At 44.0% G+C, this 27,699-nt stretch overlaps 1 protein-coding gene across 1 annotated transcript; it reads left to right on the top strand.

Annotated features, from left to right (window-relative positions):
- The first annotated feature begins 1,074 nt into the window (after positions 1–1,074).
- Positions 1,075–22,778, top strand: PRPS1 (phosphoribosyl pyrophosphate synthetase 1). The gene is given in 8 exon segments (XM_045470971.1): positions 1,075–1,351; positions 11,136–11,319; positions 12,601–12,699; positions 14,002–14,098; positions 14,101–14,125; positions 17,248–17,421; positions 20,362–20,521; positions 21,652–22,778. Coding segments are annotated over 8 exon segments (954 nt in total). The 5' UTR covers positions 1,075–1,229; the 3' UTR covers positions 21,745–22,778.
- Positions 22,779–27,699: the final 4,921 nt, after the last annotated feature.

The raw sequence follows: 27,699 nt of genomic DNA on the forward strand, positions 1-27,699 counted from the left end.
CTAGATGATTTCTGAAGTCCGTTCTATTTTTACAGCTTGTAGTTATGGTGCTCATAACTAAAATTGTATGATTCTAAAATTGTATGATTTTTCTCTTCCAACCTGTGATTGGAATATGCTTACTGAAAATGTGGTGTCAGAATAAAGGCCCTCTTTGGTCCAATTAGCAAGCATCATCATAAAAATAATAAAACGTGGTGTAAAAGGCCATATTAGCAACATGCAGACATGACAGTGAGGCTCCCATGAGGCAGATAAGACCAAAAACTAGGTTTTCTGATTCCTTCAGGGTTCTTTATCTCAAGTCCTATACATATATTTAATTTCCTCTCCTTTCCAAGGGTTAGATAAATCAGATCTTTATCGGCAAGATATTTTGGAAAATCCACACTCCTTTACTTGTTTGAACACACTTGGTCTCAGCATCCGAGACAAAACACAACTTTCTCTTGCCGTGTCTCTGGATGATTGAGGTGACATGTCCTCAGTCACTTTCCCCTTGGGACTTGTCTTCCAGGCAAAGGCAACATAGTACAGTTGCAAAAGGTAAGCATGCCCTTTGAATGCACCTGTGGTACGGGTGTCTCTCTGTGATGTAAACGTGCTTTAATTCAGCCCTATCCTTATAAGGAGATAAAAATCACGTTCAGAAATATGCAAACTCTTGTTCAGAAACCTCCCCTTCATTCTGACAAACTGGCTGCCATCCTGATAAACAGATTTTCTTAAAAGGAACTGTAAACCAGAGCCAAACTTAACTTCTGGCACTGAAGGAAAAAAAAAAAAGCGTGTCTGATTTCCCGCTTGCGAGAAAGATATGGCACTATGCGTCACCAGCATCCCTGCACTCCCCAATCAAACGTGGTTTGCTTTGGCGCTCCTGAGCCAGCTCTCGCCCACTGCCTGGCTACGGGGGCGGGGCTTTCCTTAGCCTCGCCCCTTTCGTGGCCTCCAGCCAATACCTGAGACAACTGGAGGCAGGCAAGAGCCACAGTGAGGACCCGCCCCTCGCTCCCGTTCAGCTAATCAGGGCGGACGGGGTGTGGATTTCTTTGCTGACCCCGCCTTCCTGGCGGTGGGCAATTTAGAGCCGCACGCCCGGCGGGAATGTAAGATGGCGGAGTAGCAACGCGAAGCGGTTTGGACCTGAGTCTGTGGGCCGACTTCGGTTCCAGTCTCGGCAGCAACAGTGATCGCTGAGCAGAGAGTGCCTAGGGTGGTTGGCCAAGATGCCGAATATTAAAATCTTCAGCGGCAGTTCCCACCAAGACTTATCCCAGAAAATTGCTGACCGCCTGGGCCTGGAACTAGGCAAGGTGGTGACTAAGAAATTCAGCAACCAAGAGACCTGGTAAGGACGAAGTTGGGACCCCAACCCGGGGCGGCAGGGACCCCGCTTGGGCGGCAGAGAGTAGGGGGATGGGGCCGCCGCGTGAGTTCTGAGGGACCGCAGGGAGGGGGGGAAGGGGAAGGGGCAGCTCTGTGGCAAGCGTGCCCCACGGGCTGTTTCCGTTATTTTACCTCTCGCGGGAGGGTCACGTTCATTCTCACCGTGAGGTGGGGTGGAGTCAAGATGGAGCATGAGGCGAAGCTGTCGGGTTTGAAGTCAAGGGCCGGAGGACCCAAGGCGGGGTAGTGGCTGCCTAGAGCTACGGGAAGGGAAAGACGCTTAGCCTCGGCCAAGGGGACACGTGGCTTTGTCGCTTCGCTGTTGAGCTATCCTGACTGGACTGGGTTCACTTTAACTCTTGGACCAGCTTGCTTGGGAGAACCTTACTGCGTAATAAGCCCTCCTGGTGTTTCTTTTAGAGTCTAAGAAGCAGCTTTTCAATTCGAAATGGTGTCGGTTGGGTTTCGTTTCGAAGGAAATTGACATTATGTACTGAGGGCGCCAAAATGATTACTAAGGACTTCCCTTGGATTGGCAAGCGTTGGCTTTTCACATCTTTAGAATCGGAGCCATACTTAAGTTAAATCTAGTTGATCAAATAAAGTGATGCATTAACTCTGCATCCTGATTGCCAGCATCTCAGCTTGAGCCATCCAAAAATTTGGGGGAACCTTAGTTCTGGAATCCTTGACCTTTCCCAGTGAGGGTACTGGTACAGATGATACAGAAACGTATTTTTCAGTAGCAAAGTCCCTCCTGAACTCGTCCACTCCTCTTAGCGCTGTTGTGAGGATTTTAGGAAACAGTTTTCATCGCAGAGTGTTAAGATAATGGAGGAAAGATAATACAGTGGAAGACCGGAATTGCATAGTACATTGCAGCTGGAATTTTTTTCATTGCCTTGCTAATTAAACGTGCTCCCTCCCCCCACTCCCAACCTCCTCCTGCACCTTGGGGCCATCTTAAAAGATAACTTAGTTATTTCATCCTTTCAGTGTGCCTTCCACCTAAATGTAGAATCTTCTGGTTCTGATAGGTATACTTTGTGTTTTGTGGTCCTGTTGATCAAATCAGAGCTGGGCCCACAGTCTTACGGATGCAGTCATCTAGTCAGTCATCTAGTAAGGGGAAAGTTTACACCAAGTCTAATGGTCAGTTAAATTAGTTAAGGTTACTTTCAACATTTTTTCCTAAATGCTTTTTTTTTTCCTTTTTTTTCTTTCTTTAAACTTACTATGGAAGTGTAACTCCCCTATCCTTTCTAGATCTGCTTATAAAAGCATTCATCTGTAGTGGACAGCTTCCTTCTGGATACTTGATTGTTGTACTGCTGGTTGTGATGCAGATGATAGTGCAAACACTGACACCATCTGTAACTAGGCAATACCTTAGTCAGAAGATGCTAGCCAAGCTGCTGTCTTTAGCTTTGACCACACCATTATGACACCCTAATAATGAAACCATACAGGACCAGACATTGCATGTGGCAATACAGGTGGGAACAAGAATGATTTTCATTTAGAGGGGTTTTTTGCCCCCCTTAGAGAATTATGGTTATTAAATCCTCTTCCTACACTTCTAGGAAAAATCCAAAGACCTTATTTTTCTTTGTGTTAACCCTTCACCCTCTGTCATAATGCAATAGTCTAGAGCCTGAAACTATATTGGGAGAGGGGGAGGACGAGAACAATTCAGTGTTCTGACCGATCTGGATTCATCAGCAATCCCCATCTATTTCTGAAATCAGGCTGGTTTCATTTTTAAACAGCTGGACAGAGGCATGCTTGGAAACATTGGTTAAGATTAAGCCCAATGTGGAAAATGGCTGACTGGTTTGGTTTCCTCGTTTCAGGCTTAATAGCTTTTTGGTTCCCTAGGTGTTCTGAAATCTTCATTGAACATAATTGAGTATGTTGCCCGTGGAGCTTCCCTCTTCCATCCCCCACCCCCACCTTTGGCTCTTCTGCACTGTAGAAATGGTAACTACTGCCCTGTGTGACTCTTGGGCTCTGAAGGGCATAGACAAAGCAGCTCAGTGGGTACTCTGGGTCATCAGATGGAGAACTGCAGAGCCCATCCTCAAATGAGACAGTTTTGCTATTTGGCAGAGTCCCAGGGGTTGGTGCTCTCTCAAGCAGAGTGGCGTTACTTCTCGACTCAGGAGCCTCCCTTGCTGTCCAATTACGCAGGAAACATACATATAGGTGGGTGTATTGCACACAAAAAATAAGAGATATTAGAAGCTCAGGCTCTGGAATCAGAGAACCTGCATTTGAAATCTTAGCTTTTCTTTGCCTCACCTATAAAGTAATAGCTACCCATAGAATTATTGTGAAGATTAAATGAGATAAATTAGAACATTGTCCAACCCAATAAATGCACAGTGGATGTTGGTAAGCAGTTGTGGTGATGGTATTGCAGAAACTACAGAAGAGGACAAAGGGGAAAAAAGACCTCCCAGATAGTGCCGCCACCACCCAAGATCAGCTGTTCACATTTTGATTTATGACCTTCCAGATATTTTGTGTGTTTATGTACTTTTCCAAAAATGTAAGGTATCTATGGCTTTCATCACTTAGCAATATATTTTGAATAATTTCTCCCCTTAATATTTAGTCTACATGGTTTTAAATAGCTGTTCTGGTCTTCATACAGTTTTACCATAATTTTAGATAACTGAGTAGTAGATATTTCCTGTTGTTGACTAATGCTTTTATATGAAAACCTTTGAACACAAATCTTTGTCCATTTCCTTAGGACAAATCCCTAGAAGGGGAGTTACCAAGTTAAGGGGTAGATGCCATTTTTCAGGCAACTGATAACATGTTACCAAATTACCCTCTAGAAAAGTTGACCCAATTTCTGCTCTCATCGGCAATAATCAAAATAATAGTAATTAATGTATAATGAGTGCTTAAGAGGTGCTAGTTCCTATGCTAAGTACTTTATACATTTCTAATCCCCTCTACCCTGCTGAGAAGTTACTATCCCCATTTTATGGATGAAGGAACTAAGATTCAGAGGTTAAGTAACTTGCCCAATACTGGGTACTATTGCTTACAATTTTTGTTGATGGAGTATCTCATCTGGCTTTTAAAACTTATGAATAAATTAAAGTTTTTGATGTTTTTTTGATTCTCTTCAATATCAAGAAATAGCTTTGGTTTATTTGGTTACCGTGGATAGGCTCAGAGGGGGGAGGACTTTAACTTTGATTGTCTATGATTTTCCTAAGAACCTTGGTTAGTTAATCCCTTGGTTAGTTAATCCCTTGCATTTTGCACATGCCAATGTCTCCATCTAAATTCTTGAGATTTTCTTAAGAAGACTATCCACCTTTTAGATTTCACTTTATTTCCTATTGTGTTTCTTAGCATTCCATGCTGGTTGGATGCACTGATGCTAAAGTAAAGATAAAGGAGAAGCTGTTTTTCTCATTGGATGGACATAGCCAGCCTGGCCTTGCCAGAAGATTGGGGGAATGATTGGCCCAAAGCCATTTGGAGAACACACCGTTAGTAGCTAGAGGGAGAGAACATGGAGTGTTACCCTTTAAATTGCTAAACTAGGTCTTTCCACCTGATAAATTGCATTAAAAGCAAACAGGTTGGGGCGCCTGGGTGGCGCAGTCGGTTAAGCGTCCGACTTCAGCCAGGTCACGATCTCGCGGTCCGGGAGTTCGAGCCCCGCGTCAGGCTCTGGGCTGATGGCTCAGAGCCTGGACCCTGTTTCCGATTCTGTGTCTCCCTCTCTCTCTGCCCCTACCCCGTTCATGCTCTGTCTCTCTCTGTCCCAAAAATAAATAAACATTGAAAAAAAAAAAAAGCAAACAGGTTTTAGCCATAGCTCTTCTACCATCAATCACTGCCTAATTTATCATCTCTTAGACTTAGAGGAAACCATAGAAATAATACTAAGATTTTTTGAGGACTCACTGAACTATTGATTGACCAAGCTGTATAATAGGAGTGTAGTTTGCAGGTATTTGAAGGCTTTCTGAAAGTCTGTACCTTATAATACTACTGGAGGGACAAGATTGATCTTGATTAGTGAGATTAGAATACACAGTAAAGTAAGGCAGTGTCCTAGTTTTACTTACACTGCTTTATTTTGCATATAGTTAAATAAATAAAATTTTCAAGTTGCTAGATACATGTCTGGTCATAACACCTTTCTATGCTTCAGGATTTAGTCCTAAATTTGGTTTTAGGAAATGGCTGAACTGTTGGTTGACTATCATCGGGTAATATGATAACACAAAAGTGTTACTAGCAATTGTGTTGGGTGGTGAGCTGGTGCTTTTATAAAAATTATTATTCAAACCTTATGTGATGTTAGAGTATGATTTTTAAAGGCATACCTCTGCTAAATCTATGTATGTAACAAATGGTCTCTCATTTTTAACTTGGCAGTGATAATTTAATTTTATAATTAATACTTTAGCTGCTTTCAAGAAAGGATTTGAAGTGTGTTTCATGATAGTCACACGATTTGTTAAATAGATGCTTCAGAAGCCTTCTAGAACAAAGGCCTATCATAATTGTGCCAAGAATTTGGCACAAGGTAGTTATTGCAGTCTAGTGTTACTTTAACTGCATCCCTTGGCTTCCTGGTAGCCAAAGGGATAAAGCCACTTGCAGTGGATTATGTAGTTTTTCTTTTTTTTCTTTTTTTTTTTTTTTTGAGAGAGAGAGACAGAACAGCATGAGCAGGGGAGGGGCAGAGGGAGTGGGAGACCGGGAATCTTAAGCAGGCTCCACACCCAGCGAGGGGCTGGATCTCACCGGTTGGATCTCACATGGTGAGATCATGACCTCAGCCAAAATCAAGAGTCAGATGCTTAACCAACTGAGTATCATGAAACTCTTTAGATACCTCCAGGCACAAAATTCTGGGAATTTCATGGGTGGGATCCTTAAATGATGATATTGAGTAACATAAGGAACAATGTAAACAATTATTATGGGTGTTTTTAATATTACTTCTGATAGTTTAGGCATTTGTAAAGAGAGATAAGCCATCATGTGTTGTTTTCTGGTCTTACTTGAAAACAAAGCTTTGGAATAGATAATTAGCCCTTCTCTTAGCCTCTTGGAGCTTTTGTTTAAATTCCTAATCAACACCATCTGGTTCTGGGTTGAGCGTATGTCTGGACCACAGATGATATTCTGTGTTCTTGACTGGAATAAGAGCCATCGGCCTTCCATATCACATGTAGAGGATAGAGGTGACTTTCCTGGAAATCAGTGTGCCTGACCTTTGTTCTCCCCCAAGGAAATGGAGATCTTCCTCAAGGAGGTGAGGTATGGGGCTCACTCCACACCTGTGGGCGGGATTAAATTTTTCTTGAGTTTTGAAGTTGCACAGGTATTTGAAATACTTGGTCCAGACCCTGGAGTTGTGCACCATAAAACATAGAAGGGACTCTTGTGGACTGGAACTTCTTAAAGGGTGGGCAGTGTTAGTGAAGGAGATCTGAGAAGTCCCTTAAACACCGCTGTCTCTTGTTTGGGCCTACCACAATGAGTAACCTGCAGAGTGTGTTCTCCTCCAGGAGGTGTGACTTAGCCTTGTCCATTGTGTTTTTTACATTTTTAGTATATTTTACTTATCCCAGTATATCCAAAAATATGATAATTTCAGCACATAAGCAACTTTGAAATTGAGATACGTTTTGTTTTTGTTTCTCCCACCTTCACAATAAATAGAGTGTGTATTGTATGCTTGTAGCACATCTCAATTCGGTTCCTCTGTCACTAGTGACATTTTAGGCGCTCCATAACCACACAAATCCAGTGACTCCCAGATTGCTCAGTGCCATTCTAGGACCTGCACTTTGGAAAACATGGGAGTTACTCTCACAGAAAGTGCTCCCTGGCTCCCTCCTGCTTGTCCATTTGAATTTTGAAGAATGTCTTCAGAATGTAATTTTGGCATTGGCGTAGTTAAGGTTGCCGACAGACTCCATTTTTTTTTTTAATGTTTATTTATTTTTGTGGGAGAACACCAGCAGGGGAGGGGCAGAGAGAGAAGGAAACCCAGAATCCCAAGCAGGCTCCAGACTCTGAGCTGTCGGCATGGAGCCCGACATGGGGCTCAAACTCGTGTACCCTGAGATCATGACCTGAGCCAAAGTTTGGACGCTTAACTGACTAAGCCACCCAGGCTCCCCCAGAGTCCATTATTTTTTAAGGCTGACCTTGGTGATTGACAGATGTCAACTTGGCTAAGCCGGGGTCCACAAAATTGCTATATCATTTATTCTGTTGCCTCGGTATCAGTATTTCAGGATCCTGCTGCAAAAATCTTCGTAGCTGTCGTATTCTGGTGCTCCCAACAGGTTGTATGCAGTTCCACCCAAAATGAAATCTCTGCCAGCTGTGTATCTGTGAAGAGGGTATGAACAGATTTATCAAAATCTTTTAAAGAAACATGTTGGACCCATTGCCTCTAGTGTGAAGTGAGTTACTTTGTGAGGAATGATAGAAGTCCGTCTTCTAAATTTTCTCACTAGTACACCTGCAGAAGGTTCACAGTGTCTTGAGTGGATACCGAGAGGCATCCTAGTCCTGCCGGATATTCATTCATTCATTGTTTGTGCCCTAGAGGCACTGGCTGGCTGGGGATACAGAAGAGTGCAACAGATCTGGTCCCTGCCTTTGTGGAGCTTATGTTCTAGTGAAAGAGACAGGCAATAAACAAGTGTTTACAAAATAAAGTGATAACAAGTTATGATAAGTGTTTTTGAAGATAATAACTAAAGTGGTGAGGGAATGACTGGGGAGGGTCACTTTATTATGAAACATTTCAAACACGCAGAAGTAGAAGAGTATAGTGGTTTCCCCCAAGGTACCCATCACCCAGTTCAGCAATTCTCAATTCCTGGTTTAATCTTGTTTTCATCTGTTATTCCCCCTTCCATACACACCCACAGTTACTTTGAAACAAGCCTAGATAGTATATTGCCCTTGTACATTTTAGTAACCACAGTCCCATTTTCTTGCCTCAAAATGTTAACAGCAATCTCTTAATATCAAATACACAGTGTTCACATTTCCCTGCCTCATAATTGTGGGTGCTTTTCTTCTGTTTGCTCGAATTGGTTTGCAGACAAGGTCCATATATATATTTTAATTGGTTGATTATTTTTAAGTCACTTTTGATCTTTTGCTTCTCAGGAAGTCACTTTTTTTTATAAGAGGGTCAGAGGAGATACTTTGATTGAAGTCCTGAGAAATAAACCAGCTAGTTGTAGGAAGAGCATCCCAGGTAAGTGGGAAGAAGTGCAAGGCAATGATGTGAGCAGGGAATGTTAAGGAAGGCCATGTGACTGATACATAGTAAGCTAGGGAGAAAATCTTTTGAGATGAGCTATCTCTCAAATCAAAAAGCCCAGAGTTTTCCAGATTCCCTCACAGTATTGCACAGTTTCTCAGAACATTATACAACTGAACTAGGTTCTTTGACTTAATGCAGAAATGCTTTTGTTTTTAGCTACATTTCTATGACTTCAGCTTTCACTGAGGGCCACAGTTAATGCTTTATTTACTCAAGTACGTACAAAGCATGATAATGCGCTTCTGTGTTCAAGTCAAATTTTGAGATAGTTGTAGATCCACAGGTAATTGTAAGATATGATGCCAAGACGTTCTGTGTACCCCTTACCCAGTTTTCCCAAAGCTCCCAGCCATAGTCATTCCAAACTAGACTTTTCTTGCAAAACTGTAGTGTGACACAAGAAGCAGGATACGGACATTGATGCAGTCAAAATGCAAAACCATCCTGTCACCACAAGGCTCCATCCTGTCATAACCACACCCACCTCTCTTCTCCCTCTCTGTATTTTCCTTATGTTGCCTTTGTCTGGCTCACTACTACTGGCCTTGTAAAATGCATTGGAAAATATTCCCTCCTCATCTGCATTCTAGAAAAGATGGTGCACAATTCGTGTGAATTCTTCAGATGTTTGGTAGAACTCTCCAGTGAAGCTGTTTTTGGTCAATCTTAGAGACATCCATTTTTTAAATTTTTTTTTAAAAGTTTATTTATTTAAGCAATCTCTGCACCCAATGTGGGGCTCGAACTCACGACCCTGAGATTAAGAGCCGCATGCTCATCTGACTGGGCTAGCCAGGTGCCCCAAGGCTTAACCAGTTTTTTAAATTCCCCTTCCCCCAAGAACCAGTTTTGTGTTTCATTGGTTTTTCTCTATTGTTTTTGGTTTCATTGATTTCTGCTCTTATGGTTAATTTTCTTCTGCTTACTTCAGGTTTATTTTGCCCATTTTCTACTTTATTGATATTAATTATTGAGCAAATCATGCATTTTTAACATAAGGATCCCCAGTATAAAATACTTCTTTAATTCAGTGCCTGAAGAAGGTTTATCTCCAGATATCCCAAACTAATGGGTTTTCTTCTTTGTTCTGGCTACCAAGAATCTCAGCTTCCCTGTTCTAATTGGTTTCTGGTTTGATTTTTACCATTTGCTTTTATTTGTCTTGCTTTACAATATAAACTAATCCCATTCTTTTTGTTTTTTTATTTTTATTTTTTTAATGTCTATTTTTAAGAGAGAGAGACAGAGCGCGAGTGGGGGTGGGGCAGAGAGACGGAGACCTATTTTCCGAAGCAGGCTCCAGGCTTCGAGCTGTCAGCACAGAGCCCGATGCAGGGCTCAAACTCACCCATGGGGAGATCATGACCTGAGCCAAAGTCGGATACTTAACCAACTGAGCTACCCATGCACCCAACCTCATTCTTTTTAAAATTAATTGTTACTTGAATTGGAAAAGAATAAATATAACTGTCTCCCTATATTAGCTGCTTCTGGCAATGGAATTCTCTCCTGTTGAAGTTTTTCTCTTGATCAGTAAGAGTTATCCACAATTCTAACCTACTCCTGGTTGATACACGCTATGTAACACACACGCACGCGCGCGCAAATACCACCACCTCACCTACAGGATTAATTGGGGGAAATGGTGTTGCTCTGAGGTGTCACGGAGGTTATGATTTTTTAATTATAAGTTATTCTTGGTAACAACCCAAGCATGGATATTAAAACTTTCATTTTATGGTTAAGTGTAGCCCTACTCCATAATTAACTTCCTGTGGAATATTTTTTAAACAAGACATACTAATTGGAAAGAATACAGTTCACATAAAATGGAGGCAAGGACCACATCTGTTTTATTCTCCATGTGTCCCTGGTACTTAGCACAGTGACTGGCATATGAACATTTACTGTTTGTTGAGTGAAGTGCCAATATGGTAGATGTGGTACTGGCTTCCATAGAAGGCATCGTTATAGAACAGTAGTGTGATTCATTCCTCACATGATCTCTCTACTTTTGTTATACGTGGATTGTGACAGTCACAGGCTCTGTATCCAGTTTGCATGCACATGTCCTATTCCTGTACGTAATGAGACACAGGCAGCTCACTGAAATTATGGTCCGGTTACTTGTAAGTTCTTTAGCCAGGCTTTTTCATGCCATGTCTCATGTAACAATAGGTAATATTTGTATAGTACACTGGCGTAAACTGAGGCAGTAAACTGCTTCTGGAACAGGGGCTCCTCCTGGGGATCTCCCAAAGTCTGAGGGGATCAGTGACCATGTGCAGCTAGAACTCATTAACAGCATACTAGTAGGGAAGTTATACTTTTTAGGCTGTACTGTCTGTAGAAGTGTAGTATGGTGCTTTAAAATCTGTTTTTTGTTTTCGTTCCTTTCTCGTTGTAGTGTGGAAATTGGCGAAAGTGTACGTGGAGAGGATGTCTACATTGTTCAGAGTGGCTGTGGCGAAATAAATGACAATCTAATGGAGCTTTTGATCATGATTAACGCCTGCAAGATCGCTTCAGCCAGCCGGGTTACCGCAGTCATCCCATGCTTTCCATATGCCCGGCAGGACAAGAAGGATAAGGTGGGAGCAGAATCTACTTTAAAAAAAAATTTTTTTTTGTTTTAATCAGAAGAAGCACATGCCCAGAGTCACAAAAAAAAACTTCCTTAATTCTCAGATACATATTTAGAGGATATTGTTGTTTTTTTTAATCACATTCTCTTAGGTATTACCCAATGTTCAAAACAATTGACATGTGATTGGTTTATATAAATCAACATCTTTGTAGTCTGTATTTCTTCATCATACATCTGTGACTCTCAGCTCACTGTGACTTTTTAATTGTATCAAGAGGACTAAGCACCAGCTACCGTGGAGTAGAATATTTTTTAAACTGGTAGATCCTCTGGGACCCTCGTCATAAAACTTGAAGTCAGTTACATGAATACCTGGTCTCATTATACACATGCACATCTCCCCTTATTTATCTGGTGTATTAGAGGTTAAGGTACATGTATAAAACTTTGCAGGTCTGTTCTAACAGTCAGTGCCCAAATTTTACGTACAATGTCTGGGAGAAGGCCAGACATTTTTATTCTGAGACTATAGTGCTCCTACAGAGTATAAAGGGCATGGGCTTTGCTAGTTTATCGTGCAGCAGGTGTGTTTATCTGTCATTTAAGGAGGTTGAAGTTGTTGGAATATTGACCTCAAGATGAGTAAGCAAGTGGTATAATTTGCACAATAAACTAGAATTTCCATTCTGTGATCTGTCTTTTAAGTTTTGACATGTTAGATGCAATACAGGTTTGCGTATGTATGTGTCAAAAGAGATTTTTTTTTTTAATATATGAAATTTATTGTCAAATTGGTTTCCATACAACACCCAGTGCTCATCCCAAAAGGTGCCCTCCTCAATACCCATCACCCACCCTCTCCTCCCTCCCACCCCCCATCAACCCTCAGTTTGTTCTCAGTTTTTAACAGTCTCTTATGCTCAAAAGAGATTTTAATAATTCTTGTGAAAAAGATTTTTTAAGTCAGCCTAGTTTGAATAATTGAGCATTAAAACCCTTAAATAGGCTGAAAATATGTACATTAAGAAAACAAAAGGTAGGAAGGTATTTTTCTTCTCTGAAATATGTATCCTGATTTGGAAAAGTGATATTCCACTTAGTATTTGTGCTAGATTGCAATTTACTCATATAGTCAATGGCCATGGCACTTGCTATGAATTTCCTGGTAGCATGGTGCCGTAAACATAGTAGGTGCACAGTAAGCAAATGTTTCTTGAGCAAATGAATTGTTTCTCAAAATGGCTTTTTGGTTTTTTGTCCTTCTTCTTTTGTCCCCTCCATTTAGAGCCGGGCTCCAATCTCAGCCAAGCTTGTTGCAAACATGCTCTCTGTAGCAGGCGCAGATCATATTATCACCATGGACCTGCATGCCTCTCAGATTCAGGTATCTGGAAGCTAAATATTCAGCATTAGAAAGCAGGGGGTGTGGGGAGGAGAGAGCTTATAATGCTAAGAGTGCACAGAAGCAAAAACCTGCCCAAAGACAGCTCAAATAAACTAGACATCGACATCATTTTAAACATCCTCACCTTAAGCATTGTTTACCATCTCAGTCATTTGGAGTGGTTGGATAAGGGAGGTGGTCTGGTATTCTGAGAAGAACATGGACTTTGGGTTCAGACCTAGTTTGAATACTGGCTGACACTTACTGGCTTTATAACCTTGCACAGATTATTTAACTACTCTGAACACGCACTGCATTGTTATTATGAGTATTAAATTTATGGTATAAATGCCTGGCTCAGGATAGGTGCTCAGTAATTGGGAACTGTTTTTGTCATCATTAAATTTAGAGCCACAGATATCAGAATCTACTTTCTAGCATCAACACAGAGTAAGGGGAATGCAGCATTCCTTTGTATTTTGTACTGTTTAAAGGGACTTTCAAATCATCATTGGAGGCTTATGGCAATCTAGTGAGGTACACAGGGTAGGTGGTTATGACCATTTTTTAAACGTGTTTTTATTATTTATTTTTGAGAGAGAGAGAATGTGCATGCACGTGAGTAGAGGGACAGAGGATCCAAAGCAGGGTCTGCACTGACTGCAGAGAGCCCAATGTAGGGGCTCAAACCCACGAACCGTGAAATCATGACCTGAGCCAAAGTCAGACACTTAACTGACTGAGCCACCCAGGCGCCCTGATTATACCCATTTTATCGAAGAGGAACAGATTTCTTGAGAAACGCAACTAATCTGTAGCAACTAGTATTAGAACAGAGATCTTTTACCAGTTACTCTCTGTGACCATTTATTATAAATACATTCCACTAAGCTTACGTATCAAAACGTCTTCTAACTGGTTTAGCAGTTAGCTTTTGCTCCCTAACAGACCAGCCCAACATTTGATGGAATAAGGCAATAAGTATTACCTCATGGGTCTCCACATTGACTGGGCAGTCGCGGTATTGGCTGAACTTGGCCGTTCTTCCCAAGGGCTCTTTCATGGTCCTGTAGTCAATTGTGGGTTAGCTGAAGTCAGGCCTTGCCCCTCTTGGCCGGGACTCTCTTGGCCAGCCCAGGTTTGAGAAGCCATTTTTAATCTGCTACACTGAGCATGCCTTCTAATCAGTTTGAATGTCACAGGAAGGTGTTCTTTGGGCCAGTTATTATCCTCTTTGTATTAGTCATTTATAAATCGAAGAGCACAAAAAGAAAGCAAAAGTGACTCAGCTTCTTTCTACAGGGCTTTTTTGATATCCCAGTGGATAATTTGTACGCGGAGCCAGCTGTCCTGAAATGGATCAGGGAAAACATCTCTGAGTGGAGGAACTGCACTATTGTCTCCCCGATGCTGGTGGAGCTAAGAGGTACGGCCAAACTGTGCATTGTTCTCACAGTACTGGGGATATCTTTCAGACAGCTATGTCAGAAAGTTGACATTTTTCTAGCAAGTGACAGTTTTTAAGTTCAGTTGACTCTTGAACAGCATGGGGATTAGGGGCATCGACCTCCCCACCCCCTGCCCCATGCACTCCAAAATCCGCATATAACTTTTGACCACCTCAGAACTTAACTACTAATAGCCAGCTGTTGACCAGAAGTGTTACCAAAAACATAAACAGTCAATTAACACACTTCGTATTTTACGTGTGTTATAGATGGTATTACAACAAAGCAAGCTAGAGAAAAGAAACTGTTGTTGAGAGAATACATTTACAGCATGGTACTGCATCAAGAAAAATCTATTTATAAGTGGACCTGCACAGTTGAAACCCATGTTTTTCAAGGGTCACGTATACTTCAGAATGGGTGTATCAGTAGCTGGGACACGAGCTGGACATAGTTTTACTGACCTGAGTTACTGCCAGAAAGTGACAGAAAGACAAGGCAGCCTAGAGGGGGTCCTTAAGTAGTTGCAGTGTTGTAGGCTTGACTGAAACCCATTAGTAACTTGGCACCACAGAGCTAGCAAGCAACACCACTGTGAACCCATCCAGAAGGCTGGGAAATTGGGGTTTCCAGTGAATGGCACCAGCTAATGAACCATGTGCTATTATTGGACAAATAGGCTTTCACTCCCCTCATGATGCTGTTGTTTCGACCCGTGTTAACCCTGGCATTGAGACATTAAGCAGGAGGGAAAATAAAATGTGGTAACTTTATATTTAAAACCAAGACCTTAACATTTTAAACAAACTGATTGCCAGGCATTGCCAGTTTCAGTGCTTCACAGCTCACATGGTGCCGACTAAGAGCTCTTGATTTCCTTAGTGGATCACTCATTAGTAATGCATTCAAAAATCTGACACATGTTCTTCTTGTTGTGGAAATAGAATGAAGAGGCTACAAAACACAGATGATTGGGGAAAGCTAATTCCAGTCTTTCTAAAGGCCATTTAAAATCTTCAATGACTGTTTCTCCACAACCTCTTTATTTCAGTAACTCCAACAGAACTGATAAGCTGAGCACTTGAGTTCCGTTATCCAGCCAGATGTGTGGCTCTGTGAATCTCATGTAATCGATAGTTATTATCTGTAAAAGCGACAGAGCCGAAAAAGCATCCCCCTAATGGCAGTTGTCAAACTTGTCTTAACTTGTTGGGCATTATTTTCACATCTTGCCATGGGACTTAGAAAATAGTCGTGTTTGAAACAAATAATCAAGCCAAGATCTTCTTTCCAAAGTTGGGTATAGGAAAACTGCCTTTAGTAGGTGACTTATTGCCACATGACCACTCTGTGTATGTGTTTATAATTCTCTTTCCATAGTGGAGGATTTGCTGAGTGAGTAGCTATCAGTTTGGTCTTGGCAGGGTTTTTGGAGTAGGTAGAGGTCCCTGTGTGATTGTGGTTTGCACAGAGTTTTCCCCTCCATGGTGTAGGGAGTGACTTTTTCCAGCCCTTTCTGCTTTGTCAGTCACTGATTTTTTTTTTAATGTTTATTTTTGAGAGAACGTGAGAACGCAAGCAGGGGAGGGGGCAGAGAAAGAGGGAGACACAAAATCCGAAGCAGTCTCTAGGCTCTGCCCTGTCAGCACAGAGCCTGATGCAGGGCTAGAACCCACGAACTGTGGGACCATGACCTGAGCCAAAGTCAGAAGCTTAACTGACTGAGCCACTCAGGGGTCCCCTGTCAGTCTTTGATTTTGTTGGCCATGGAGTATGGGCAGTCTGGGATGCTTGAGCTAATTGAGCATGCATTTGTCTTGGATGAGTAAACATTCCAAGGAGATTGGTTATTCTTATGTTCTATGCCCACACAATTCTAGTAATGGGGAACACAAGGTATGGTTCATTTAGATCAGGATACATAAGCTGTTCAGGTTGTGGTTTGGATCTTGCACGTTCTCTGTTATATGGTTACAGGCTCTCCCCTGTCCAGCACAAACTCCGTTATGTGACCATAGGCACAGTGGAAATCAGACATAATGCTCTGGTTGTATCAGTGCTGCATTAAAAAAACAAGACCTGGGACGCCAGGGTGGCTCAGTCACTTGAGCGTCTGACTCTTGATTTTGGCTCAGGTCATGATCCCAGGGTTGTAGAATCAAGCCCTGTGTGGGGCTCTGTACTGAGCGTGGAGCCTGCTTAAGATTCTCTCTCTCTCTAAAATGAAAAAATAAAAACAAGACTCAAAGCACAGGCTTCTTCACGCACGATGATGGCACAGTGGAGCATGGACCTACATGTTACTGGAACAGCGTGCTGTCATTTACATGGGATGGATTTCTGTCTGAGTGAATTCTGTGGTACTTTGTCATCAAAGATTTGTCTTCTGTGTCACTTTCTAGTTTGGTTTATGTTATTTTGTAATAGAAAAATAAGACATTTTGATTTGTTGGCAATCCTTCGGGCTGTCCAAGCAAGATGTCCCATTTTCCTGATTAATTGGTACAGTGTTCCTTGTAGTGCTCCTAAAAGGAACATCCAAGCTCAGTGCCCATGTACAGTTGACACTGACAGTTGGTGGATCACTGGGGGTAAGCGCGGTGAGCGCACAGGCACTGGAATGGGCTGGGGACTTACTCCTCTCCTGTCAGAGGCTCAGGTTCACTTCTCATCACATCCATGCATCCAGTTGGGACAGTCTGTGCACCCCCGGCATTAGCTAAAGGAAGTCTTCTTTCTCTTCCCTTCTGCTGCCAGTCTATTAAATGAATGTGCCTTAGCATCCTGCTGCTTCCCAGGACCGGTGAGGCATCTGGCTCTCCCCTGCTGTAAACCAGAATTAATTATAATTGAAGTCTGACTAATCTCAGGATACAGATGCATTAGTCTCTAAAACCTGCTTTGTGACGTTTGCCTTTGAGAAGCCAGTCAAGTAGAGTTGTTTTCTTCCAGCCCCAGGAACAGTTTGGTTTCGAAGAGTGGTCTCCCTGAAAAACAAACCCACTGTTTAGTCCCTGTGTTGGCATCTTTAGGAGACACACACACACACACACACACACACACACACTGTTTGAACTGTGAACGCGCCGCTGTCTTGCAGAGTGACCTCCATTGCAGACCGGTTGAATGTGGACTTCGCTCTGATTCACAAAGAACGGAAGAAGGCCAATGAAGTAGACCGCATGGTGCTGGTGGGAGATGTGAAGGATCGGGTGGCCATCCTGGTAGATGACATGGCCGACACCTGTGGCACGATCTGCCATGCGGCTGACAAGTGAGTGCCAAGAGGTGGTGGGGCCAGTGGTTAGAAGTGAAAAGCTAACTGCTTGCTATCTGCAGGTGAATTGAGGGAGATGAGAACTATCTTTGGGAGTTTTTATTACCCTAGGCTTGAATTGCAATATGCATCAATTGATGAATATTTTATTTTTCCTCCAGATTCACTTAGTTATTTTTTTCTTACTGTGCTCAACTATATAAAACATAAATTTGCCACTTTGACCATTAAGTGTACAATTCAGTGGCGTTAGATACATTCGCAGTATGTGCAACTATCACCGCTATATTTCCAAAATGTTCTTATCACTCTGAATACTCTACTTTTGATAGTTGTTTTTTAAAAAAATTTTAATGTTTTATTTATTTTTGAGAGAGAGAGACAGAGACGGAATCTGAAGCAAGCTCCAGGCTCTGAGCTGTCAGCACAGAGCCCGACGCAGGGCTCAAACTCACGAACTGCGAGATCATGACCTGAGCCCAAGTCGGATGCTTAACTGATTGAGCCACCCAGGCACCCCCTTGATAGTTTTTTTTTTAATTTTTTTTTTAACGTTTATTTATTTTTGAGACAGAGACAGAGCACGAATGGGGGAGGGTCAGAGAGAGAGGGAGACACAGAATCTGAAACAGGCTCCAGGCTCTGAGCTGTCAGCACAGAGCCTGACTCAGGGCTCGAACTCACAGACCGCAAGATCATGACCTGAACCGAAGTCAGACGCTTAACCGACTGAGCCACCCAGGTGCCCCGATAGTTTTTTTTTTTTTAAGAAACAAATTAAGGTAGAAATGTATAGGCCTGAACAGACAGGACTATACAGTTGGCCCTTGAACACAGATTTGAACTGTGTGAGTCCACTTATTGTGCTTTTTTTTGATAAATACAGTAGAGGACTATAAATGTATTTTCTCTTCCTTATGATTTTCTTAATAACATTTTCTTTTCTCTAGACTATTTTATTGTAAAAATACAGCATATGGGGCACCTGTTGGGTAAGTGTCTGACTTTGGCTCGGGTCATGATCTCATGGTTCATGAATCTAAGCCCTGCATCAGGCTCTGTGCTGACAGTGTGGAGCCTGCTTGGGATTCTCTCTCCCTCTCTCTCTGCCCCTCCCCCACTTGTGCACTTGCTCTCTCTCTAAATAAATAAAACTAAATAAAATAGAAATAGAGCATATACTATAACATGCAGAATATGTCTGAATGGACTTTATGTTATCGAGGCTTCTGGTCAGCAGGAGGGTATTAGTTATGATTTGGGTGAGTCAAAAGTTGTGCTCAGATTTTCAACTATGGGGGTGGGTGGTTGACACCCCTAACCCCCATGTTGTTCCAGGGTATATAGTATTTTCCTATTTATATTTTACCTAAGCCAGAAACCCTGGTCCTACCTCTTGACTGTCCATTTTAGTTCCTACCACCTTCATTCATGTTATTTCTCCTCTCTTGCCTGCACTGTTCTAAACTGCCTTCACTCTGTTCTCTCTGCTGCTGGTAATCAATCTCTTACTTCCCCAGTCTGTCTTCTCTCACACTGCCTCCCCTCTTGCGAATCTGTCTAAAACAAAGCTAGATACCATCACTCCTCTCCTTTAAAACCTTAAGTGGCTCCCCATTGCTTATAATCCACATTACTGTGGACAGCATAGTTTTTCGTGATTTTTCCTTAACCACTGGGTGTCTGTGCCAGGCACAGGCCCTGGCATATAATAGGGGCTAAGAAAATATTTGTGTGCTGAATGATTGCTGATTTGGATCCTGGAGTATACATTTATAAAACTCATTTCTTCCTTGTATTATTAAGGTAATGCTAATTGCTGTAACAGATCAACTCCCTGAAATGTCAGTTGGTTAATGCGATAGTTCTTGTTTGTGGTTTAACTCCAGTGCAAGTATTCCTCTTTTGGTTTTGTAGTGCCACATCTTTAACATAAGGCTTCCAAGATTACCTTGGAAGACATTTCCATTTTGGCCAGCCAGAAAGGGAGAAAAGAGCATGGAGAATCACCCGTGGAAGATTTTTTTAAAAATCTTTTTTTAATTTTTATTTATTTTTGAGAGAGAGAAAGAGAGCATGAGTGGGGGAGGGCCAGAGAGAGAGGGAGACACAGAATCTGAAGCAGGCTCCAGGCTCTGAGCTGTCAGCATAGGGCCCAATGCGGGGCTCGAACCATGAGATCATGACCTGAGCTGAAGTTGGATGCTTAACCAACTGAGCTACCCAGGCACCCCACCCATGGAAGATTTTTATAAGCCCAACCAGTTGTGTACGTTGTATCTGCCCACATTCTGATAGGTAGAATTAAGGCATATGGTCACTCCTAACTATGCAAGAGATACTGGGAAAGGTAGTTCAGCTGTGTGCCCAGGAAAAAAAGGAGATGGATTTCCTTGAGCATAGCAGTCTGTACCAGTCTCACTATGTTAATCCAAACCTATTCAGATCAGTTCTTAGTCCATATATTTGTCTTTGCTGTGAACCGAATTGTGTCTCTCCTAAAATTCATATGTTGAGGTTCTAGGCCCCCTAGTGCGATGATATTTGGAGATGGGGCCTTCGGGAGGTCACTAGGTTTAGATGAGGTCACGAGGGTGGGACCGTCTCATGATGGGAATAGTGCTCTTGTGAGCAGAGACACCAGAGAGCTGATTACCCCATGCATATGTGCACACAGAGGTCACATGAGTGCACAGTGAGACAGCGGCTGCCAACAAGCCACGGGGAGAGGCCTCAGGATGAAGGTCACCCTGTCACCACATTAATCTTAGGGTTCCCGGCCTCCAGGACTGTGAAATAAAGTTCTGTCTTTGAAGGCACACAGTCTGTGGTATTTTGCTATGGCAGCCCAAGCTGACTAATACACTCCTCTCCCCGAACTCAGGTCCTGTGGTGACAGGTGAGATTAATCCAAAGCATCTCTGCTTCTTCCTCTAGACTTCTCTCAGCTGGAGCCACCAGAGTTTATGCGATCTTGACTCATGGAATCTTTTCTGGCCCGGCCATTTCCCGCATTAACAATGCATGCTTTGAAGCAGTAGTCGTCACCAATACCATACCTCAGGAGGATAAGATGAAGCATTGCTCCAAAATACAGGTAAGGATGCAATTCTTGCAAAATACTCTAAGTATTTATTTAGGAGGTGGTTTCATACATTGAATTGGGTGTCTACGTTCTGAAGCCTCCCCGCTTTGCTCTTAAGGGCTCAGTCTGTCATCAGGATTTGTGGTCCAAAAGTAAGAAAACAAAATCAGGTTTAAAAGATTCAAGTTGCTAGATGCATCTCTGGAGGATGGAGCGCCAGGGATGCTACATTTCAACAGACTGTCTCAGTGATCGTGATACCCGCTCACATTTACAAGTCCTTGCTCTGCAGTATGTGTGTGTCGCTATTAACTGTTGGCCCCTGCAGACATAACGTGAAACCTTTGAGCCAGTAGTACACCCCTTAGGACGGCAGCGTTTCTCAAAGCATGCTCTGGAAACAAAGTTCATTACCTATGGTCCTTGTTAAAATGCGGATTCCTTTGCTCCATCTGAGACGTGCACAACCAAGAGGTCCTGGGACCACTGTTTTAATTCCCCAAGGAATTAGACACTAAAGTTCGAGTACTGTTGTATCAAAAGAACAAGGCCTTGCTTAATTAAAGTGTACAGTAGTCCATTCGCTTTCTGAAATTAATATGTAGAATTGGAGCATCCATGTCCTTCTTAAGGATTTTTTTTTCCAGCTTAAATGGGTTTTTTTTTTCATTCCTAAGAATTTGTAAATGTCAACCCACCGCCACCTTGGTGAGTCTGAGTGAGGGGTTTTCCTCCATTAGCACTTTGACTCTTTCCTAAGTGGTGATACTAAAAATACAACGCAGAGGAGCACCTGGGCGGCTGTCAGTTAAGCGTCCGACTCTTGATTTCAGCTCAGGTCATGATTTCACGGGTTTGTGAGTTTGAGCCCTGAGTCGGGCTCTCTGCTGTCAGGAGAGCCTGCTTCAGATCCTCTATCTCCTTCTCTCTCTGCCCCTCCCTGACTCATGCTTGCTCTTCCTCTCTCTCTCAAAAAATAAAAAAAAAGGCTGCAGAATGGCTGGGTGTGGCTCCCAAAGGGAAATAGCACAGTGCAGCTGTTTTAAGAGGAAGGACCCTCACAGGTCTGCTCCTCAGTGTCTACAAAAGGGTGGGTCCTCTGTCTGGGTGTTCCTAACCTGCCGATTTTCTCACTTTCCTAGGTGATTGACATCTCAATGATCCTCGCAGAAGCCATCAGGAGAACTCACAACGGGGAGTCCGTTTCCTACCTGTTCAGCCATGTCCCTTTATAATAGAATTACTGCTGAGGCTTTTTACAAATAAAGTGAACCCCGCCCCTTGTTCTCCCTTGGCATTTGATGAAAAATCCAGCAGAAAACCCAGCTTGCTCCAGTGTAGCTTTCCACACCCCACATCAGGTATATTAGCGTTTCTCCTAAATTAGAGAAAGACGGATTGAGACTCACTGCTGGGATTTCCTTCCTCCGTTGTCTCATTCCGGCTTCTTGGATTCTGTGAGCCTCGCAGCTTTGCAGCTTTAACCACAGCCGAACTGCTGCAAGATTGCAGGCTTGAGAGGGTGTTGTGTTGTAGGGGTGTTTGAAGTTGATGAGGGAAGCTCAGACTACTTTGCATGTGAATTCTTCAGGGTTTCCTTGGTTCCGAACCACTGGTGACAAAGCCGAACCACTGGTGACAAAGCCGACCCAGTTCCCATCCCCCAACCCCCAACCTGTGAAAAGCTCTCAAAAGTCTATGCTAAATTACAGCAGGAACCCTAGGCAGCCCCAATCCAGCTCTGGTTGCTGAGTCCTGTAAAGCAGGAGCCAGCGGGCAGCTCTCTGGTTGGCGGGGGGGCTGAGGGGTGGCAGCACACAGGGCAGTGAATGCTTCTTGGGAGGAAATAGCCTGATCCTTCACCCCCTGCTTGGGGACTATGTCCCTTGGATTCTCCTTTGTACCTGTTCCTTTACATTTGACTTGACATTCAGCCATCTTGCCCTTTCCCTGGCCAAATAACCCTCTCAGGCCCAAATGTTCCTTGTACTACAGTCTTCTGGAAAGCAAACTTACCCCCTGCTACGTGATCTCTAACATTTACATGGATTGTTTCTGCTGTAGCTTAATCTTCCTGAGCCCGCTACCACCCTGGTAGTAGGTTTTAGGTGGGGTCGTAGTGCCTTTAGATTAATTTAAATATCTCATTTTCATCTTCCTCCCATTGATTTGGCCTCTCCAGTGACCTGAGATTTCTGTTAAAAAGGTTGATGTTACTGTTTACTGTCTCTTGTAGAGGAAACTAATAAAGTGTCTTTGTGTGATTGTGGATCTGTATCATATCTGTACCGGTCTTTCTGCCAAAGGTTTGGTCTAGGTGTCTTATGGCCCAGTGATCACTCTTCTGTGCTTCCAGACTGTCAGTTGCATTGTTAAGCCAAGAGAAGACCTTGGCCGCAGTTTTATCCAACCTTCAGACCTTAAGATGTCTGGGGTGTGCTAAGAACTAGATACAACGTGATTCTGTGCATTGTATGTGAATTACAGCGCCTGTGAGGCCTGCTGGATCTCTCCTTCTTATTCCTGAGGAATAGGAATCCAAGTGCTTTCTCAGAGGAAGAGCGTAGTCTTTCTAATTTATTCATTTTGGAACCAATTTTGCCAAATGTAACATTTCCCTCCATCAGTAGTTGATACATGTGTGGCATTTAATTTCAGGCCTTCTAATTAAACACTGGGGAAGGTAAATGTGTACAATTGAATGAATGCTAACGCATTCCAGAAGGTGAAGGGATTTTTTTTGGTGCATCATCAAATCAGGACGCTCTTTAACTTCGGGAGAAGCCACATGCTTCTTGCTTTTGTTTGCTCTGGTTGTGCTTTATGTTGAATAATGGGATGTTGACTTTACCATGAGTGTTCTGAAAAAAAAGTGATTCAAAAGGGGACTGAAATGAGCTATGGAGTGTGTGCCTCCGGCCCGCTAGCCTTCTTTCACCGCAAGTGCTCTGGGAGAAGCTGACGTGGAGAACCAAGTGCCCTATCCTGCCGGTCACAACTTCCTGAAGCATTGGACCCATTGATCAGGGCTTGCTGCGCCATAACTTTTGGACTCTATTGTGGGCCCCTTTGGGTAATCCAGTTCCTAGAATGAGGTTTTAAGGTCATTCAGGAAAGGCCTTCAGTCCCCACCTGTGGCCCCTGTGCCTGGGGGAAGGTCAGTATTCAATTCCCCGTGACACTCAGCAGAGTTCCATAAGCACCTCCACCACCCTTCTTTTTGGGAGAAACCCAAGGGTCCTGGATGGTAAGTGACTCCCAACTGGGGAATAGCAGGAACAGACCTGGTGGGGTGTAAGGAGGAGATACCGGAGCTGAACAGAGTTGCAGCCCGATCACAGTTGGAGCTATACCTGTAATAGGTGTAGGACCGCTTCTGAGCAAAAGGCATCACCAGGTTCTCTACATCCCTCACCTCCCACCCTCAGAACCAGAGGAAGGGAGGTTACTTGGAACAAGGCTAATCTCATTGAGTCCCCAAGCTAAAGATTCAGTTCATCTCAAACTGGGGACTGCTGGTCTCCTGGCCAGATTTGGAAATAGAAGCATTTTCTGCTAGAGTTCATTTTTTTTTAGGTTTTTGAAAATGTTTACTTTTAGGAGAGAGGGAGTGCGTGAGCGCAAGCAGGGGGAGGGGCAGAGAAAGAGGGAGACACAGAATCTGAAGTGGGCTCCAGGCTCTGAGCTGTCAGCACAGAGCCCAATGCGGGGCTTGAACTCACGCAGCACAAGATCATGACCTGAGCCAAAGTCAGACGCTTAACTGACAGCCACCCAGGTTCCCCCCTGCTAGAGTTCATTTAATTTGACTATTAATAACATGTAGCCCTTGACCTGAAGGTTATTAGGATCATACAAAAAGCCTGAAATTAAGAAAAACTGCCCCTCTTAGTGATCTTGCCTCCTGCCATCTCCCTCTTACTAGCTCTTGGTGGAGGGGTGGGGAGGGGAAAAGACTTCTGGAAAGGAATCTGGTTATTGGCGGCACCTCCCCCACAAATAACTCTAGAAGTGAGGGTGAAGGAAGAAAGTTCTGCGCTGTTGGTGAGCCCACCACTCAAGACTAGGGACCACTGAGGGAGTAAAGGTCCTGTTTGTGAAAATAGCCATTACATTTGGTGAGGAGATGGAGTCAGTCTCCTACCTTTCAGTCTGCACCCCTAGTCTCCAGCCAGATGCCTCTTCAGTTGAAGGGCTCCTGGAGCCCTGAGCCCCAGCTTCCTCTGCCTCTGGTCTCCCCTTGCCCTGCCTTTGCTGGGCATTTTGTCTTTGTTGCCCTTGATGATGCCTCTTGCCACCAGTGCATACACAATATGACCAAAAGAGGTTTGGCTGGAGGAGCACCATGCATCTTGGGAGTCCTCTAGGGATGCCAGAGCACCCCTCCCCCATCACATAACTGGGGTCACCAGTCATACATTACTGCTCACTCAATGGCTGCCAGTGGGAGAAGAGGATTAGAGTTAACACAACCATGGGGGCAGGAACATACTGGAAGTTAATTCACACCTCATTTTCAGGCCAAGGATTGACCTTGTGCCTGTTAGTCATTTGCTGCCTTTTGCCAACTGCTGGCTCCCCCGGAAGACTGTTCTTACCAGCTCATCCTTTTGCAAGTGATTATCCCAAAGAATACACCATGATATCTCTACCCTCCCGCACACACACACCAGTCATTGGCCCCTCGACACAGCTGCTCGGAACAGGTGGCTCCTGTCAGGTCATGGTTTAAAGGCAAGAATGCTACAGCTAGACTCCCCCACCCCTTGTGCTTTACTCCTGCCATGTTTCAAGGTCTGCTTCTCTCTTGCAGATCTTTTTTCTAGTCTGAGACTCCTTGTTGAAGAAGAAAGCAAATTCTTCCCTGAATCCTGATAGATAAAGTTCGGTGCTCCATAAACTCTTTGATAAAACCGTTTCCTCTAAGTCCCATGTTTCAAAGCATAGTTATTTACAACTGTAGGGGAGCTAAGAGAGCGACAGGCATATTCAGACCTGGACAGCCCGTGGTAATGATTGTCTAGTTCTCTCCATGGCCCCGAAGATCGCCAAGGGAAAGGGCTTGTGGGGGCTAGATTCCCCCCACTCTGCCCTTCCTGAGACCACTCTTCTAAGCACAAGGGGCTACGAGAAAGAAGACACTCCTTCCCAACCACCATCCCCTCGCTGCCTCTCTCTCCTTCCTGGGAAGGCCCAGATGCCCTTAGCCACTGATGTTACTTTTTTTTTTCAAGTGAGCTATACACCCGATGTGGGGCTCAAACTCACGACCCCGAGACCAAGAGTCATTCATAGGCTCTACTGACTGAAGCAGCCACGCGCCTCAGCCTTTGATGTTGCTAAGTAGTCTTGCCATGAAGCTTCTTAGGCCTGCTGTTCTTTTGGAGGATGTTCCCTTGGTTTTTCATTCACAGAATGAAGGGGAAGAAGAGACAAAGGGGCAGGGTAGCTCTCTCCAGCCCAGCCCTTGCTCACCTCCCCAGCCCCAGAGACCCTGAAACCTGGCTGGCTCCTTGCTGCTTCAGTCCATGTGGGTGTGATCCTCTTTGTTGCTGGCCTATTGTATGCCCCTTGGTGTCAGCCTACTGTCCCTGCCCATGCCCTAAGCCACCAGAGTGAGACTCTTCTCCATCTTTCCCTTTCCTGAGCTCTTTTCCCCCAAGATAGACCTCCAGTAGCTCAGCTACCAACTATAAAATTACAAAGAGGGGGAGGGGAAAGCTGATTTGAAAGCAAAATCAAACCGTGCAGTGTGGCAATAGGCCTTAATCTCATTTCCCTCCACCCGGCTTTGTGTTTTCAACTGGCTCGCGTCTTTTATTTTCCAAGTCTCCACTGCCACACTCGGCGTGTTCATTCACTGCTACAGCTGGCTCTAGTTGTTTCATCCATATAGTTGCCATGAACCCACTCACATCTTGTGGTTCTGATCCAGGCTTTGAATATAAGACAAAAGAGGGCAGCCAGGCTTGACCAATCCATTTTGCCTGGGCAACACACGGAGCAGTTTTTCTGCCTCTGTCATGGAAATCAGCCTGGAGTCACACTACCCAACTTTTCTCCTCACCTTCCAAGTTCTTGGGGTAGGGCCTCCAGTGACAAGGTGGATGGGGACTCTGTGGTGCTGCAGGGGCTACAGCCAGGCAGGGGAGGAGCACCATGAGGAGAGGGCCACCCAGTAGAGGTTGAAGCCTGGCTTGAGGACACTGCCCCCTCTGGTCCTTTTCCTGCAGCTATCACCTGGCCCTCGGGCCTTGTCACTACAGACAAACTGCCACTAGGGGGAGTCAAGCAGAGGCTGGAGGGAACGGACACCTGGGAAAAATGGCTCAGGGCTTGAGACTCCTAAGCCCTACTGGTCCTCCAGGTCCCCTCTTCCCCTTAATGTCCCCAGCAGCCAGGGGACAACACGGTGCCAAATTCATTCAGCACACGACAAGTTGCACAAAGTGTAAGTACATAGCTCCGTGTCTTTTCATGAACCAAGCACTGTGCCAGATGCTAGGAACACAGAATCTGACAAGGTCCCCCACCTGGAGGCACTATGGTCTAGGGAGGGAAACAGGGCATTGGTGTGATAAGGGTGACGATGAGGCAAGAGCAAGGTTCAATGGGAGCACAAGAGGTGAGCAACTCAGTCAGTGTTGGGAGTCAGGAAGACATCCTGGAGAAAATTATTTTGACTTTTGAAGCAGTTGATTAGAAATTGGCCAAAGGCGGAATGGGGAGAAGGATGTTTCAGGCAGACAGAATAGCATGTGCTTACCTGGGCACCCAAAAGAATGTGGCAGGTGTGTATGTGCGTGCACACGTGTGTGTTTGAGAGTAGGATGGGGAGCTGTGACCAGGGATGGGGCTGGTGAGACCAGACCACAAAGGATATTTTTTTTTAAAGTTTATTTATTTATTTTGAGAGAGAAAGAGACCGTGTGAGCAGCAGAGGGGCAAAGAAGGAGAGAGAGAATCCCAGGCAGGCTCCATGCAGTCAGCACAGAGCCCGACGTGGGGTGTCACCTCATGAACCATGAGTCAAGATCAAGAGTCAGATGATTAAACCACTGAGCCACCCAGGTGCTCCCAGGAAGGATCTTATAAGTAGAGCAACCACACACCTATGGTCCCGGTGTATTTATTGATAGCGCCGCCTTTCACTCTCAAAAGTGCCCTGGTTTGGATAACAATGCAAGCCT

Source organism: Leopardus geoffroyi, chromosome X, assembly GCF_018350155.1.
Source record: "Leopardus geoffroyi isolate Oge1 chromosome X, O.geoffroyi_Oge1_pat1.0, whole genome shotgun sequence".
In the NCBI taxonomy this organism is placed as follows: domain Eukaryota; kingdom Metazoa; phylum Chordata; class Mammalia; order Carnivora; family Felidae; genus Leopardus; species Leopardus geoffroyi.